The following is a 16,671-nucleotide window of genomic DNA, read 5'->3' on the forward strand; positions in this document are numbered from 1 at the left end:
CCATTGTGTTGGAGATAGAGAAATGAAAAGAGGGAGGGGCGCCTGGGTGGCTCAGTTGGTCTTCTGCCTTCCGCTAAGGTCATGATCTCTGGGTCCTGGGATTGAGCCCTGTGTCAGGCTTCCTGCTCAACAGTGAGTCTGCTTCTATATCTCTCCCTCTGCCCCTCCCCACCACTAGTTCTTTTTTTCAAATAAATAAACAAGGGCACCTGGGTAGCTCAGTGGGTAGCCTGCTTCCTCCTCTCTCTCTCTCTGCCTGCCTCTCTGCCTACTGTCAAATAAATACATAAATAAATAAAATCTTTAAAACAAATAAAATCTTCAAAAAAGCCAACTCTCTGAGGTCAAGGACACACCCCTCCACTGTGCCCACATAGCATTGTTAATGTCACTGGAATGAAAATAAGGGTAAGAATTTCCTAACAAATGATATCCTGGGCCCAGAGAACCATCATTAAGAAGTCACCCTAAGATTAATTTTGGACTTTGAAAACTGTGTATCTTCCTCTTTTCATCTTTTATTATAAACCAGCAAGCCCTCTGTGAGTAGTTGAGGGGGGGCATTGAAAGTGCTTATAAGATGTCAAAATGATGTATTTCATGGAGTCTAATTGTCCCAGATAGTAGGTTGACAAATCAGATATTTTCCAAATTTTCATAATGCATATTGAGGTTTTGGGTTTTTGTTTTTGTTTTTAAAATTTTATGAGAGAGAGAGAGCATGAGCAGGAGTGGGGGGAGAGGGAGAAGCAGACTCCCTGCTGAGCTGGGAGCCCAGTGTAGGGCTCAATCCCAGGACCCTGAGATCATGACCTGAGCAGAAGGTAGCTGCTTAAGGAACTGAGCCACCTAGGCACCCTCACTTGCGGTTTTAACAGAGCAAAGTACTTGTTAGAAATCTTGTACATCCGAGGGGCGCCTGGGTGGCTCAGTGGGTTAAGCCTCTGCCTTTGGCTCAGGTCATGATCCCAGGGTCCTGGGATTGAGCCCCGTGTCGAGCCCCGCATTGGGCCCTCTGCTCAGCAGGGAGCTTGCTTCCCCCTCTCTCTCTGCCTGCCTCTCTGCCTATTGTGATCTCTGTCTGTCAAATGGATAAATAAAATCTTGAAAAAAAAAAAAAAATCTTGTACACTGGAGATTTTTGAAAAAAAATCCGGACTTTGAAAAAAAAAATAGCAGTCTTGCACATCTGCTCTCTTTGTTGTATTATTTCCATTGGTAGGAATTCACATAACTGTATCGATTCTGTTTTGGGTTTTTTTTTTTAAAGATTTTATTTATTTATTTGACAGAGAGGGATCACAAGTAGGCAGAGAGGCAGGCAGAGAGAGTGAGAGGGTAGCAGGCTCCCTTCAGAGCAGAGAGCCGGACGTGGGACTCGATCCCAGGACCCTGAGATCATGACCCGAGCCGAAGGCAGCGGCTTAAACCACTGAGCCACCCAGGCGCCCCTCTGTTTTGGTTTTTGCTTAAAATCTCTAACTTGATAATTTACTTCTAAAAGTCTGTAGCCCCAATGAAATATGAAAATAGGACCTATAAAAATATAGCCCTCTTGAATCTCTATTAAGATTTTTTGTGATGCTCTATATATTCATAATGCTTTATTTTTACAGAAATAATAATCCTTGTTTAGAAAAAAAAATGTTTTCTTTTCCCTCAAAGATACCCAATAAAATAAAGAAACCTATTTCCCTCTCTTTGTACTTTTTTTTAAATTCCAGTGTAGTTCCGTTTCAGTTACACAATATAGTGATTCGCAGTTCTGCAGATTACTCAGTGTCATTATGAGTCCCCTCTGCCTGTGTCCTTTAAAATCCTGATTCCTTTTTTTATATTTCCTAGTTGGTATGTATATTCTTAGCTTTATCAATGTAAATCAGTCCTCCTAATGGGAAGTTCAGCTGGACTTGTTTATGATAGTTGGGTTTTTCTAGACTAGTTTGAACAGAGGACTGCTCATCTCATTTGCCTAAGTAAATATTGCTGTGTGATTGTTATAAAAGCAGGGTTTGGTATAGACATTACAGTTGACTTCAACAATTAAGAGCTATGTTTGTCATCATCTCTGAGTCAGCTTTTTTAGGAGCTGAGACTAAAAGATACTCGATATTATTCATTAAGGCTTTGTTTTCATACTTTGGTCCCCCTTAAGCACCTGTTAGCTTTTATCACAGTATTTTTTTGAGTGCTAGGCAATCATGTGATTCACGAATATGAAGAAGAATTGAAATTTTAGTGGTACCTTTATAGATTTCCTTCTTTCTCTGTTCTCATCCTTCTCATTTGCCAACAAATAAACAAACCTGTAAGGAGCATTCACATTTTTATGAAAAATCTGTACATTTAGTTAGGTTAAAAAGTGGAGTAAAATATCCTTTTTAATAGTCACATAAATAAGCACAAAGACCCATCAGCCCACCAGGCTTCTTCCTAGAATGTGGGAGTAGAAGAAAAGGGTAATAAAAAAATTTCTTATTCCTTAGGTCAGAGTCTGTCTATGGGACTGTTAGCACCAAGTTTACTATCTTAATTCCCAAATAGCTCCTAACAATTCTGAATGTAAGGTTGGTTGGTTGTTTTCAGAATGTTTAGGTCTGTGGGTGGAATACGTCTACTAGAACTTACTCTGTGAATTATAAAATTACATTGGAGGAATTAAAAAGAAACCCCCAATTATCCCACTATAATAGTAGAACCACTGTAATCATGTTCGTGTACAGTTGTGTTGTATTACATCGTTTTCAGATTTCTGTATATTCACCTGTGGTTGCTCAGCCCTTCTCTCCGACTCCATCTTCCCTCTCATGGAGTGAGCATGAGAGGTGGGATGTGACTCAGTTGTGGCTTCAGTTAGTCTCTGTCTCCCAAGTTTCCCTAAGTGTGAGCATTCACTGTGCTAGCTGTGATTCTGTTATTTAAAGTGATATGTTTTTCATACATTATGGTCCTTAAATGCAAGCCAACCTCTTCATCTGGTGTCAACCAAAAGAAAAGCGATCTGTTGCGACGCTGGAGGAAAAACTGGCAGTGTTGGACTTAACCTATATTGAGAGATGGTATGTTGTTCTTCACGTTGGGGTGTTCGAGTATGATTTTGACAATGCATGGTTTTCATCTCATATGCAGACTTTTATCTCTAACCTCTGAGTTAGATGTTACTTCATAGTATTTAATTCTGGTTCTTTTTCCTATACACATTATATATAATTATCCTCATTTTTAAAGTTTTTAAAATATGCTGTATTAAACATCTCATATCAAGTATCTTGCTGTATTGTAATTTTTATAGCTATCATTGCAACAAGACTTTTGGGTTTTTGTCTTTGCAGAAGACTTTTGGTAGCCAGTATAGCAGTCCATGAGTGTGAATGATTTCTAACTTGCATACTTGGGTCCGTGCACAAGGTTCTGCCGTATGTATTTTAGAATGGGGTAACTGGTGTGCTGCAGATTTCTGTATTTCTCAACCATAGACATGGTCTTACTTGTCTGTGCTTGGGCATGTGCGACCCTGTCTATGATTGGGCTTAGTAAAATTCAGAATTCAGATTATTTGTATCAGTCTAGGATTTTATTAAAAGGTGAGTGGCTAGGGATGCCTGGGTGGCTGAGTTGTTAAGCATCTGCCTTCGGCTCAGGTCATGATCCCAGCGTTCTGAGATTGAGCCCTACGTTGGACTCCCTCCTCAGCAGGGAGCCTGCTTCTCCCTCTCCTACTCCCCTGCTTGTGTTCCCTCTCTCACTCTGTCTCTCTCTGTCAAAAATAAATAAGTAAAATCTTTAAAAAAAAAAAAAAAAAGAAAGGTGCTATCAGTGTAGCAGTTAACAGCATCAATTTGGATGTGGTCCCTGGCTCTGAGTCCATATTGCTGCTTACCATTGAGGTGATTTTGAGCAAATTACTTATTCTTTCTTAGTCTGCTTCCCCATGGGTAAAATGAGGTTAATAGTATTTACCACATAGGGTAGTCTTGTGGGGATTTAATTAGTGTATGTAAAGAGTTCAGAATGCAGCCTTGCACCAACAAGTGCTATGTAAGTATTACTTCGTACTGTTGTCCATTTGGGCAATTCCTGGAAATCCTGGTACAGCTGTGAGTCTTAGATACACAAAATGCCCAAGATCAAGATAGAGTATTTTTTTTTTTTTGAGTTTTGGGTATTATAATTAAGCCTTAAATTTTTGTTATTATTTAGTAGCTAAAATTTCGGGCAGAAGATATTGAAAGTTGGGCTTATGGATTTAATGTTCAGTCTGAAGTACCTTGTTAGGGTATGTATTGCAGAATTGATGTATAGAAATGCTCATAATATCTTTTGCAAACTATATCTTTTCCTTCCCAGTGACTGTAATATCAGAGTCTTATTTATTCTTCAGTAAAGTGTGAATGTTGTCATAAATCTCTCTCTCTCTCTCTTTGTCCACAGATTCTGTGAGCTCTTCTGGGCCACGATAGTAACTTCTCTAAGTACAGAAAGGAAACTGGGGGCTTTTCCTATGTGGTGTTAGTTCCCTGTGTTTTTCATTTGGGCAGCCATAGAGAGGGTTGCATTCCACACACCTGGGCCTTGATATGCTCTGTAGAGGTAATCAACACACTTGAGAGTTTATCTGCTTGTTCCATAGCTACCCCTTTCTGATTGTGGACATGCAGTCAAGTTGTTTGCAGTAGATATTTGCTGATACAAGGCACCTTATTTGCTTCTGCTATTCTAGTGTTTTCCAAGAACATTCAGAGTGCTTTACAAAATGCGGAATGTTTTCTTTTCTTTTTTAAATTTATTTTTTTAAGCGGGCTCCACACCCAGCATGGGGCTGGAACTCATGACCCTGATGAGATCAAGACCAGAGCTGAGATCAAGAGTCAGAGGCTTAACTGACTGAGCCACCCAGGGGTCCCCCAAATGCAGAATGTTTTCTGTAGGAGAAGTTCACTGAGTTTGATCAAGAAAATGCACTTGAAAGGATTAACTAGCAAGATAATTTCTATTGTTAATAGGATATATAAAAATACATATACCATTTCTTTAAGGTAGTTTCATTTCTTCATATAGTCACTAATCAGAAGCGACTGATTTTGTCGTAAATTTAAGTAATGGTTGCAGCAGTTAGTTTTGATCTGTGTTGGTCAAAGCTGTAAAATCAAATAGAAAATCTCTCTCGCAGCCTAAGGTGATGCTGGGATATCTATTGAGTAGATTTGTTTTCTTCTTATTGGTCATTGCGCAAAATTCTAAGCAAGAAGCAGCCTATACCATTGTAACATTGGAATATTTAATTTGAAGTATTTAATAAGTCTGAAGTCATGGTTTTATTATTACCATAAGAAAACATTTCAGACCATTCATTTCCATGTGACAAGCAATCCAACCCATCTCACCAAATGTGGTCTGTTTTTTAAGTTATATTTTCTGTTGCTCTAGTTTTGTTTTGTTTTTATTTTTTTGGTCTCTGATACTTTGATTTAATAATACTTAGTTTCCCATTGTTATATATATTCTGTGCTCAAAATTGGCCTGGGTCCTATGTTGTTTCTCTTCCCCTGAGTTTTATTTCTCATCTGAACAAATTGCATCTTTTTCTTGCTGTTCGTTTGCACAGCATCACTCTTAAAGATGAGCTCCTTTATCCTGCGAGGCAGTGGAGGAAGCATGAAAGTCATTTGTGGAGCATTGCATTGCCAAGTGTGTTTTTGTTGTCATGTGGTACCAGTATCCAGGAAATTAAAGGATGGGTTCACATTAGAACTCAGCAGCCTGTAAATCCCATGAGCTCCCAATCTCATGGGTCACGAGAGTTGCAAATGATACTTGCTTAGGGGAAAGGTGAAGGGTGTCCCATAACTCTAATGGTTTATACAATTCTTGAACATGTACTGATTGCTAACAACTGCTGTCTCTCCCCCAGCCTACTCTGCCAATCTTTGTGCACAAGCACAATTTTGGACCCAGCTATTTGTACTTACTTATGCTTTTACACCTTCTTCCTTTCATAAAGATTTAAGCTGGTTTATGACTTGAGTTGAAACAAGGAAAAAAAGAGGAGACCTGAAATGGTCTGTCCCCTGCCAACCAGAAGCCTCCTGTGGTATCCAAACAGAATAGTTGCCTCAGTCTGTCAGCACTTCTGTCTTTGAAGGTGGTTTCTGCTTGAAAAGTGGTGACTATTAGCATAGCTTTGGGATAATTGCTTCTCCTTCCTCTCTCGGGATACATTTTTTTTTTTTCCAGATACTTTCCTGTTCTTGTTGACTTTGTTTTTCCAGAAGATTCAGCCTGTGGTGAAATGTTCTGGGTCCCCACTTGAACTTTCTGTGGGATTACCTAACTCTGGGGTACCCTCACCAGACCTTCAGTGCTAAAGAGGGCAAATCTTCTTGGTTAATAGAAAATGCCATTTTGGAGTGACTCTCAAAGCCCAGAAACATCCAGATTTTCCTTCAGTACTTTTTTCTGTTTGGGGTAGTGGCTTTGCCTAGTATAGGGGAGGGAGGGCCTAGTTGGGAGGGCTTGTGTTAAGGGGTTCAGAAACAGGGGATTTAAGTGTGTCTTTTGTGTTTGCAAGGCACTAACACCACTCCCGTCTGTATTTAAATGCTGTCCCCAGGTTACGACTATGGCTATGTCTGCGTGGAGTTTTCACTCTTGGAAGATGCCATCGGATGCATGGAGGCCAACCAGGTTGCTTTATACTTCGGTCAAATGATGCTGGAAGGATATATTTTTTATGTATGGGGAGGGAGGGTTTCAAATGATTGAACTTTGGAAAGGTACCAGAAATCTGTATTTGGAGCATACTGCATTCCAACCAGAAAGAAGTTGTGAGGCGAGACTCTAGAAGAAGCTGGGAAGGTTTCTCTACAAGTAGAGTTATTGGACACAAGTATATTTTAAAAACTAGAGCCCACTTGCAGTTGGACTAGATGACAAAGACAGTATATGGGGAAAACGACAGGTTTAGAGTGTGACTGATACTGAGATCCGAATGTAAAGAATGATCCTTGACTGTCTGTCATCTCAAGGATCTGCCTGCCACAGGAATTCTAGGTCACTACTTAGATCCAGACCTAGGGTGAAGACCACTGATGGCAACTCCTATAGCACTCAGGTCCTGCCCGCATGTGCTGCTTTCTCAAGAGAGCCATCAGGGAGGAGAGAGGAGTGGCTTGTTCGTGTGTATTGCATTCATCATGACTCTTTATAAATTGGAGTTTTGTACTCAAGTTCTTGGCTGTATATAGTCAGAGCTAGTGAATCTGAATCTATACTTACCTTATGTTTGAAACATCTGGATGTATTCCGCTTGCCACCTAGAACTGTCATTTGGACTTTCAATTGAACCTTACCTGGTAGTTTTGGAAGGAATTATGAAGTAGAAAGAATCCTTCTTGTCAGGGTATTTCTTTGGGGAAAGTTATTTTCTTTGTGGTTTCTTAGTTCCTTCATCTGTCCAGTGGGAGATAGAAACTTAATGATACAGTTTGATTTTTATGTACCCACTGCTTGTACTTAACTGTGAATGCAGTGTGCCCTTAAGGGTAAGAGCCCTAAGGCTCTGCCAGAAAAGAGTAATTATTACATGAGAACTCTACCTCTCAGAGCCTGATGCCTTTTCATTAGCTTTGTTCCATTCAGCATGGCTCATTACTTAACCTTCTCCCTTCTTTGGCCATGTTTTCCCCTTATGGGTATGGAGATGACATGCTGTAAATCTTTTGGGAACAAGCACTAATTAGAGGATATTTGAGATATCCATACCTATTGTTAGTAGTATAAATGCTGTTATATCCTCAGAGAATGACTAGATTAAGGCCATACCCCCTTGACAGAGTTCTTGTTGACTGATTTGTTCTCTGGCCATCATTAAGCCAGTCACTTAATAGATATTATGTGTCAGAAACTGTGCCAGCTACCAATATTTTGAGAGAAGAGTGAAGGTCCCAAACTTTATGCTTATGGTTGATTCCATTCTGACTGTCTTAATAGAACACTCATGTAATTCATGAACATCTCGTAATCAGTAAATAATCATTGAGTCCTGTCCCACTGTGCTAAATCATACTGTGAGTGGTGGAGACATAAACAGGAGAGCCATGGCACATGCCATGCCATGCCATTCTCTTTTGTACCATTCTCCCAACTGTGTCTTTCTCTTAGAGGGGTGTTACTTTTTATCAGAGCTATTCGATCTTTGCTCGGTCGTAGAAAATAACAATATTGTGTTTTAACCGCCTCTCCCTTTGTCCCAACAAAAAATCCCGTCTGAAGTTTCTAGCCCCTTAAGAGAAGTGTTAAAAAGAACTAGGACAGCCTTCTTTAAAAAAGTTTATCCTAGGTAGGGTTTCTTTTGGAGCCCTATCTAGAAAAATGTTCATTTACACAAGCAGTATTGAGGGGGTATGGCCTTTCAACATCTCTGCTCCCTCCCTCCCTGCACATTCTGTGAACATTCTTAGGGCTCCCGGATCCCCGTTGACTGACTCCTACCTGGTGAATGAGACACCAGAACAAAGCACAAGCTAGGCCAAAATTCTTTCAGGGTGAAATAGGATGTTTTGACAGGTAACTAACCTTACGCATATGTACCATAAGGTACTCTGTGTCAAGTACAAATGAGAGACAGCTTCTGTCTTCCAGGAGTTTAGACCAAGAAAGGTGACAGACATTATGTGGTATTCATAGATCCTATGGAGTGTTCTTTCAAATTCCAAATTTTTGTATGATCTCATTTTTAATATTCACTGGAATAATTCCTTAAGAAGGTAGCACGATATCCTTAATCAGTCAACCTCCTTTTGTAGCTTTTTATTCTTCCCCTAGTCATGGGACACAGGGCATACTGCTAGCACTGCCACACAACAGAATTCTCTCCCTGAACTGTATAGATTTCTTGATCCACTCAGCATCCTTCTCATAATGTTTGCCACAACTCAGGATGTGTGCAAAGTCAGTCTGATGGAAAGATTTTTGAGAATGAGATCTCTAGGGGAATTTTTGTACCTAGGTAGTACAGCATAGCAAAGAGGAGTGTAGCATCTGCAGCCAGATGTTACTTCCTAGCTGGGTTGTCTCTGGCAGGTTTCTTTACCTCCCTCAGCCTCAGTTCCCTCTGTTACCAGTACCTCATCAGGCTTTGGTGTGGACAGCATGAGATCATACATTCGTGAATGCCTGCTCCGTGTCAGGCACCTTTCTAGATGCTGGACATGGTTCAGTAAACAAGACATTATAGTACTTCTGTCTTAGTGATAAGAGACAGGGCATAAGCAAGTAGACAAATTGAAAACGATATAATATATGATAGTGCTGAGTTCTGTAAAGATAATGCATGATGGGGACAATTTTATATGGGGTGGTCAGGGAAGCTTCTTGAGGAGTGACATGACATTTGGTGAATAATGTGTACAGAACACTTAGCATAGGATCTGGCACCTAGTAAGCACTGCCTTCTGCATGTCAGTAATTTCCAACATAATTCTAGGAAAATACTTTTATTTCTATATCTGGATGTTCCTTAAGGGAATGGATGTGGTTCAGTCTCCCAGTAACAGTACAAAATCTTATGAGGGATGTAAGAATGTGAGAGAAGTCCTTCTCAGAGTGCATAAAGCAGGTGTTTATGGAAGATTCATGTCTTTGTCTATTCATTCATTTTCCTACCCTCCAGTTTTTACTTATAGACCAAATTGGTACAGATTCTGAGTCACCATCTGCTGGACATCTCTCAGTAGAATCTGTGTATATGATTCTGAGGAGGTTTCTATTGAATGCTTTATTTTGAATTTTTTTTATTTTTTAACAATTCTTTGCTTATCCTGACTCTTGATGTGAAATGTCTTTTTATTTATCATTGACAGTTCTAAGTCTAGGGGAATGGAATAAAGGAGGCTTCTGCCAGTTTACTTTGTCAAATATTGCGGGATAATATGTGCCATAGAGGGGTTGTCCTGGTTGATGACCAAGGCCTCTCTAGCCCTTTTCCAATGCCTTCATGGAGGCGTCAGACAGTAGGACACTCGACAACAGTACTGAGCATTGTGGCCGAGAGGACTCCTTAGGGCAAAACCTAGCCAGCAGCTGTCTGTCTGGGCAATTCATTTCCAGCAGAGGTCTGTCAGTATACTTTCACTATCTCTGTCTAGAAGTAGAAAGCCAGCAAACACTCTGAGGAAGGGTTTTTATTCTACCTCTATGGGAAGGGTATTTCTAGTAGCATCATATACCCTGGGCTTTCTTTGTTGTCCAAGTCCTTGCAGTTTGAGGGTGAATATTATCTCTTTTTGCTGTATGTGCCATTGCACTGGGACTTAGGGGAGTAAGAAGCATTATATTAGGGGATCGATCGTTTCAGTGGTTGCCCAGTTGTGAGTACTAGCTCTTTCAAGCTCTTGTCAGTTCTACAGAAATTAGCATTAGCATTTTATTTTCTTCTGTTTGCAAGTGTGATGTTTATGGTCTCTTCCCATTCAACCAAATGTTTACTAAAATACCCTTATAAAGGATAGCTCTGGAAGAAGAATTCATTTCTCTGGAAGTTTTACTCAAGGGTCTTAGCATTGGTGACCTTCTTTAGCCAAATGACGAGGCTGTGTGACAGAATCAGCCTGACTTCATAAAGTGGGAAGAAAAGATGCCATTATCACCTAACATGAAAATTCTTTCAGATGCTGGCCTTTGCTGGTGCAGAGAGGAATGAAATTTTATGAAATGGTGTTTTTTGTGTAACAAAATTAAGAGAAATTGGGTTTTTGAAGCTATCAGCGTGTCCAGGGTGGTTCTGAAGATAATGTGAAGGAACCCAAATCTGAAATGGTATCTGTCTTTTGACTAAAATGAGATCAACAGGAAAAGCTTGTGTTTTGGGGGATGGGAAGACTATTTGTAAGGCTGTGGTGGAAAAAATGGGTGAAGACCTAGTTTGTTGGAACGTTATCAGGTTGATAGCATTACTGTATGAAACACTTCAGTATTTAAGTTGTATGCAGTCCAAGTAACAACAAAAAGAGTAATCTTTATAAATTCCTGCGAGGTTGTGTTGCCTAGACGCACACCCCAAAACCCTCACTGAAGAGAATGTGGTACCCCAGCCAGAGCTCAGCTGTATGACTTGGGTCTTGAATTACGCCATTCTTCCTGGAAACTTCAGTTTCAGTACCTCTTCTGATTGCCCTCCGTAGAGGTTATTGGTGGGAAATAGAAAGGCAAATGCATTCTAAAATGAGTGTAAATCAGTAATTACTGAAGATTCTTGTGAGTGGGATTTAAGAGAATTACCTGTCTAGTAATTGAGTCTTGACTGACATAAGGCAGTATATCTTAGTAATTAAATACTCAGAGGCAGACTGCCTGGGGTTGCATTACTGTCCTGTCACCTTTCTCTGTGTGATTTGGACAAGTGGCGTAACATTTCTGTGTCCCAGTGTCCTCTCATGCATCTAGGGATTAAATGAGTTAATGCAGGGAGGTTGATTAGGACTGGGCCTGGCACACAGTGAGCGCTGAGGCTGTATTTGTTATTATCACAACTTTGCATCTGACTGGAACAAGAAAGTCTTCAGTTACAGCAGCTTCAGTTTTGGCTTCATGGGGTATCTGGCTAAAAAGGGATTTGGTGGCAGTATGCAGGAGGATTATTTCTGTATCAGCAGTATTTCCCATTTAGTCTGTCGACTAGGACTGATTCTCAGGGGGCTGCTTCCAGGTCTCTCTGGGAGCTTCTGCTGCATTAGCTGTTGAATCTTAAATTCTCCCAAGGAAAAGAGCCAGACACACCACTTGGGGGACGTGGAGTATGGTTGACCACACTAAAAGTCTAGCCTACGGCTTTTTTTTTTTTTTACTTGAGAGAGAGAAAGTGAGTGAGAGAGCACAAATGGGGGAAGGGGCAGGGGAGAATCAGGCTTCCCGCTGAGCAGGGACCCTCATCTGGGGCTCCAATCCCAGGAACCTAGAATCATGACCTGAGCCAAAGGCAGAAGCTTAACTGACTGAACCACCTAGGCACCCCAGTCTGTGGACTTAAAACCCTAAGCTCTGATGACCAGCCTCTGGCTTTACCATATCTCAGACTTTTTTAATAATTGTAAGAAGTGCTCTAAACTGGTTTCAGTTTAATTTTCTTGAATCATTTGGCAGTTTTTTTTGTTTTGTTTTAAGAGCGAGTGTAGGCATATGTGAGTGGGAATGGTGGGTAGAGGGGGAGAGAATTTTAAGCAGAATCCATACCCAGCATAGAGCCCAATGCAGGGTTCGGTATCATAACCCCGAGATCATGCCCTGAGCCAAAATCAAGAGTTGGGCACTTAACTGAACCACCCAGGCACCCCTCATTTGTCAGTTTTAAGGGACAGCTACTTGTGTGTCTCCTATGGTGAGGTTTATGATTTTTGTCATGCATATATATCATGGTTATTTCTGTGGATTGAAGTAATTTAGTTCTTTTTTTTTTTAAGATTTTATTTATTTGACAGAGAGATAGACAGCACAAGTAGGCAGAGCAACAGGCAGAGGGAGAGGAAGAAGCAGGCTCTCCGCTGAGAGGGAACCCAATATGGGGGTTCCAGGACCCACAGTCCCAGGACCGTGGGATCATGACCTGAGCTAAAGGCAGCCACTTAACTGACTGAGCGACCCAGGTGCCCCTGGTTCTTAATTTGTTCTAAATTGGAAATATGCCTGTGTATTTCAGTCTTTGATGTTGTATCCCCTCTTTTCACCTGGTATTTTTAGTTAATGTCTGTACTTTTTATAAAAATGGGGTTATGTGGGGGCACCTGGGTGGCTCAGCAGGTTAAAGCCTCTGCCTTTGGCTCAGGTCATGATCTCAGGGTCCTGGGATCGAGCCCCGCATCGGGCTCTCTGCTCAGCAGGGAGCCTGCTTCCCCCTCTCTCTCTGCCTTCCTCTCTGCCTACTTGTGATCTCTGTCTGTCAAACAAATAAATAAAATCTTTAGAAAAAAAATGGGGTTATGTGAAATGCTAATTTTCAGTCTTTGGGCCTTTTGGAACTTGATTACAGACAGTTATTGAAAAAAAAAAAGCAGAATATGTATAATTCTAATTAACTGTCAAAGGGTTATACAAAGACATGGTTCAGTTTGTGATCTTTATTACAACTTTGGTTTATGATTTTGCACACCTCCAGACAGTGTGTTGGGTGTTAGGAGCACTGAGAGGTTTAGAATTCTAGCTTTGTCACTTCCTAGTTCATTTGTAACCTTTCAATTTCAGTCTCATCTGTAAAATGGAAGGATAATCATAGTTCCCACCTCAGAGTATTTGTGACATCAGAGCAATGTATGTGGAGCACTTGGTACAGTGGCCAGCCTATGGCGGGTGCTTACTACCAGAAGAGGTACCGAAGAGAGTGATTCTATAACATTGGACTCTGCTTGGTTGTCTTTTTTTTACCTTGACTGCTTATTGAGCTGTTGGGACTCTGGGATGCCTGAGAAGTGGCCGTGCTGCTTTGGGTGGCAGCTAGATCTTTGCAGCCAGTTCTGATAGTGCTGTTGCCCATTGTCTCTGTCATGAGATGGGGCTGCCTGGACTCAAAGGGGAAAAGGCTGGGCCGCATCTGTCCCAACAGTGTCTGCGGGATGAATGCACAGGCATGTAGGCATGTGAGGGAAGAGGATCATGGCCATGCCAGCACTCCTGGGGGCGGGGGTCCTTATTTCTGAGCCTAGCATTGCTGGTAGTTCTCCTATGACAAAATTCTCTTAGGCTAACTGGGGCATTCAGTGTTATTAGACATCTTAGCCATCTGAGCTGAACTTGGAGGTTATTTTTTTTTAAGATTTTATTTATTTAATATTTATTTATTAGAGAACAGAGTGAAAGGGAGAGAGAGAGAGAGAGTGCGCGTGTGCACAAGCAGGAGTTGGCGGAGAAGGGCAGAGGCAGAGGGAGAAGCAGACTCCCCCCTGAGCAGGGAGCCCAACTTGGGGCTCAGTCCCAGGACCCTGGGATTGTGACCTGAGCCAGAGGCAAATGCTTAACTGACTGAGCCACGCACACACCCCCTGAGCTTGGAGGTTATAACGTATCTTTGTGTCTCATTCTCCCCATACCAAATGTTCAACTGCTGCTGTTTCACCTTTTAACTCATTTATGAATGAGATAGATAGATATTATACATAACACATACGTATTTCTTGTTAAGAGCATTGATGGTATGATTTTGAAAATCGTGGATAAATTTATCTAGATTAATAATTGCTCTTAATCTTAAAACATGAGATTAGCAATGCTAATGTTATATACTAATAACGTATATTTTACCAAAATCTGTGACTAAGTGTAATTTGTGTTTAATCTGTATAAATGCTATTTCCAAAGGGAAAGAAACAGGAGAGAAAGAAATTTATCACAGAAAGTAGATTATTTGGGGGCACCTGGATGGCTCAGTTAGTTGAGTGTCTGATTTCGGCTTAGGTAATAGTCTCAGGGTAGGGGCACCTGGGTGGCTCAGTGGGTTAGAGCCACTGCCTTCGGCTCGGATCATGATCCCAGAGTCCTGGGATCGAGCCCTGCATAGGGCTCTCTGCTCAGCAGGGAGCCTGCTTCCTCCTCTCTCTCTGCATGCCTCTCTGCCTGCTTGTGATCTCTGTCTGTCAAAAAAAAAAAAAAAAATTGTCTCAGGGTAATGAGACTGAGCCCTGCATCAGCCTCCATGCCCAGTGTGGAATCTGCTTGTCCCTCTTCTTCTATTCCTCCCCCCTCTCGCACTCTCTCTCTCTCCCTTTCTCTCTAAAATAAATAAATAAAATCTTAAAGATAGAAAGAAAATAGATATTGGTTACCAGCCACTTAGGGAGAAGTGCTCTCAAGAGGGAATAGTGAGTGACTGCTAATGGGTAATAGGGTTTCTCTCTCTCTCTCTTTTTTTTTTTTTTTAAGATTTTATTTGTTTATTTGACAGAGAGAGAGAGAGAGATCACAAGTAGGCAGAGAGGCAGGCGGGGTGGAGGGGCGGTGGGAAGCAGATTCCCCACTGAGCAGAGAGCCTGATGAGGGCCTTGATCCCAGGACTCTGAGATCATGACCTGAGCCGAAGGCAGAGGCTTAACCCATTAAGCCACCCAGGTGCCCAATAGGGTCTCTTTTGAAGGTGATAAAATGTTCTAGAACTAGATAGTAGTATTTGTTGACCAACCTTGTGAATATACTAAAACCCACTGCATTGTAAAAAAGCACAGTAAGACAGTGAATTTTATGGTATGTGAACTGTATCTCAGTTTAAAAAAAAAAAAAAGTTTTTAAACTTAGCATGGAAATTAGTTCAAGGTCCCAGTTCAGTGGGAATGAGTCCAGGTCTAAAATAAAACACTGGGTCATTTACCAAAAAAAAAAACAAAAAAAACCCAAAAACAAAAGTGTGAATTTGTCTGGAAGCTAGAAATTTAGAACTTCAGTCTTAAAATGTAAGAAGAATTTTTTTGCTAATGGTATCTGCTTACCATGGAAGAACACTTAAGCTGAAAATCTGGAAGATGATGGTTGGGATTGAATAACAGACCACATTTGAAGTGGCCACGTGGCTTGTGTGCAGTAGTTGCTCAGTAGAGTGGAGTGGGCTTTCTGCTTTAGTATCCATATAGTTAGAAAATTAATAAGAACTATTTGAAGTAGATTTTAAATAAAAACACCACTTAGGAAATCCTTGGGCTACTTTTTAGAGGCAATATTGCTGTAATTGGATGGTTAGTAGGTACCAGTGTGAATCTTTCCTATTTTCCTGGAATTGTTGACCAAAGCTCAAAGCAGGGGTGGGATGGTGGAGTGGGGGAGACAGGGAAAGGGGGGCGACCAGTTCACTGCTGGGATAGGTTCCTTCTCTGTATATCTCTCTTAGAGGCTTCTTTCCAGCAGCATTGACATTGTGGCTGTCATCTTTAACCTGTAGTACAAAGTCTTTTTTTTTTTTTTTAAAGAAAAAATATTACTGTGGTAATTTGCGGATCTTGAATCCACCCATTTTAAGTGTACAGTTCAACAGTTCTTAGTTAATTTACCAAGTTGTGCAGCCATCATCATCATCTAGTTTAAGAACATCTTCATTACTCCAATAAGATTGTAGTTTGGGCCTTTTTTTTTTTTTTTAAAGAGAGCATGGGTGTGCACACCACATGCAAGCAAACAGGGAGGGGCAGAGGGGAAGAGAGAATCCCAAGCAGGTTCCATGCCTAACGTGGAGCTGGACATGGGGCTCGATCCCACAACCCTAAGATCACCACCCAAGCGGAAGTCAGGAGTCAGACACTTAACTAACTGAACCACTCAGGGCTCCCCTGAGGTTCATTTAAAAAAAATAATTTCAGACTTACTAAAAAGTTGCAAAAACAATACAAAGAATACCTATACACTTTGTACCCAGACTCATCAAATGTTAACACTTCACCAAATTTGAATGCAGAGATTTTTGAATAGCAGTGTCCCCTTCTCTTGGAAAGAGGCATCGTTTCACTTGTCCTTCCACCAGACTCTCCTTTGGTGGTTAGAGGGCCTTGTTGGTAGGGGAAGGTATGTGAATGTCCCGGGGGTTGAGTGGATGCTTTGGAAGATGTTTGAGGCTTAAGCTATCTTGTTAGTGCTCCCAAGAGGGTCCCTTGCTGGTAAGCGCTGAGTTTGGGATTGAGGTTGAGGGATGGGAAGTAGGGACAGATT

At 41.1% G+C, this 16,671-nt stretch overlaps 1 protein-coding gene across 6 annotated transcripts in view; it reads left to right on the forward strand.

Annotated features, from left to right (window-relative positions):
- The window catches only part of RBM6 (RNA binding motif protein 6), a 110,840-nt gene that overhangs the window by 48,227 nt on the left and 45,942 nt on the right, over positions 1-16,671 (forward strand). For 3 of the 6 annotated variants that reach the window (XM_045989810.1, XM_045989809.1, XM_045989811.1), the window contains one exon: positions 6,611-6,684. The exons of 2 other annotated variants lie outside the window; for them this stretch is intronic. In XM_045989810.1, coding sequence (XP_045845766.1) covers positions 6,611-6,684 — 74 coding nt within the window. Of the gene's footprint in view, positions 1-6,610; positions 6,685-6,784; positions 7,051-16,671 lie in introns of those variants that run through there. One more of the 6 variants, XM_045989815.1, reaches the window with a different exon arrangement.

The sequence above is a fragment of the Meles meles genome, chromosome 20 (assembly GCF_922984935.1).
Source record: "Meles meles chromosome 20, mMelMel3.1 paternal haplotype, whole genome shotgun sequence".
Lineage (NCBI taxonomy): Eukaryota > Metazoa > Chordata > Mammalia > Carnivora > Mustelidae > Meles > Meles meles.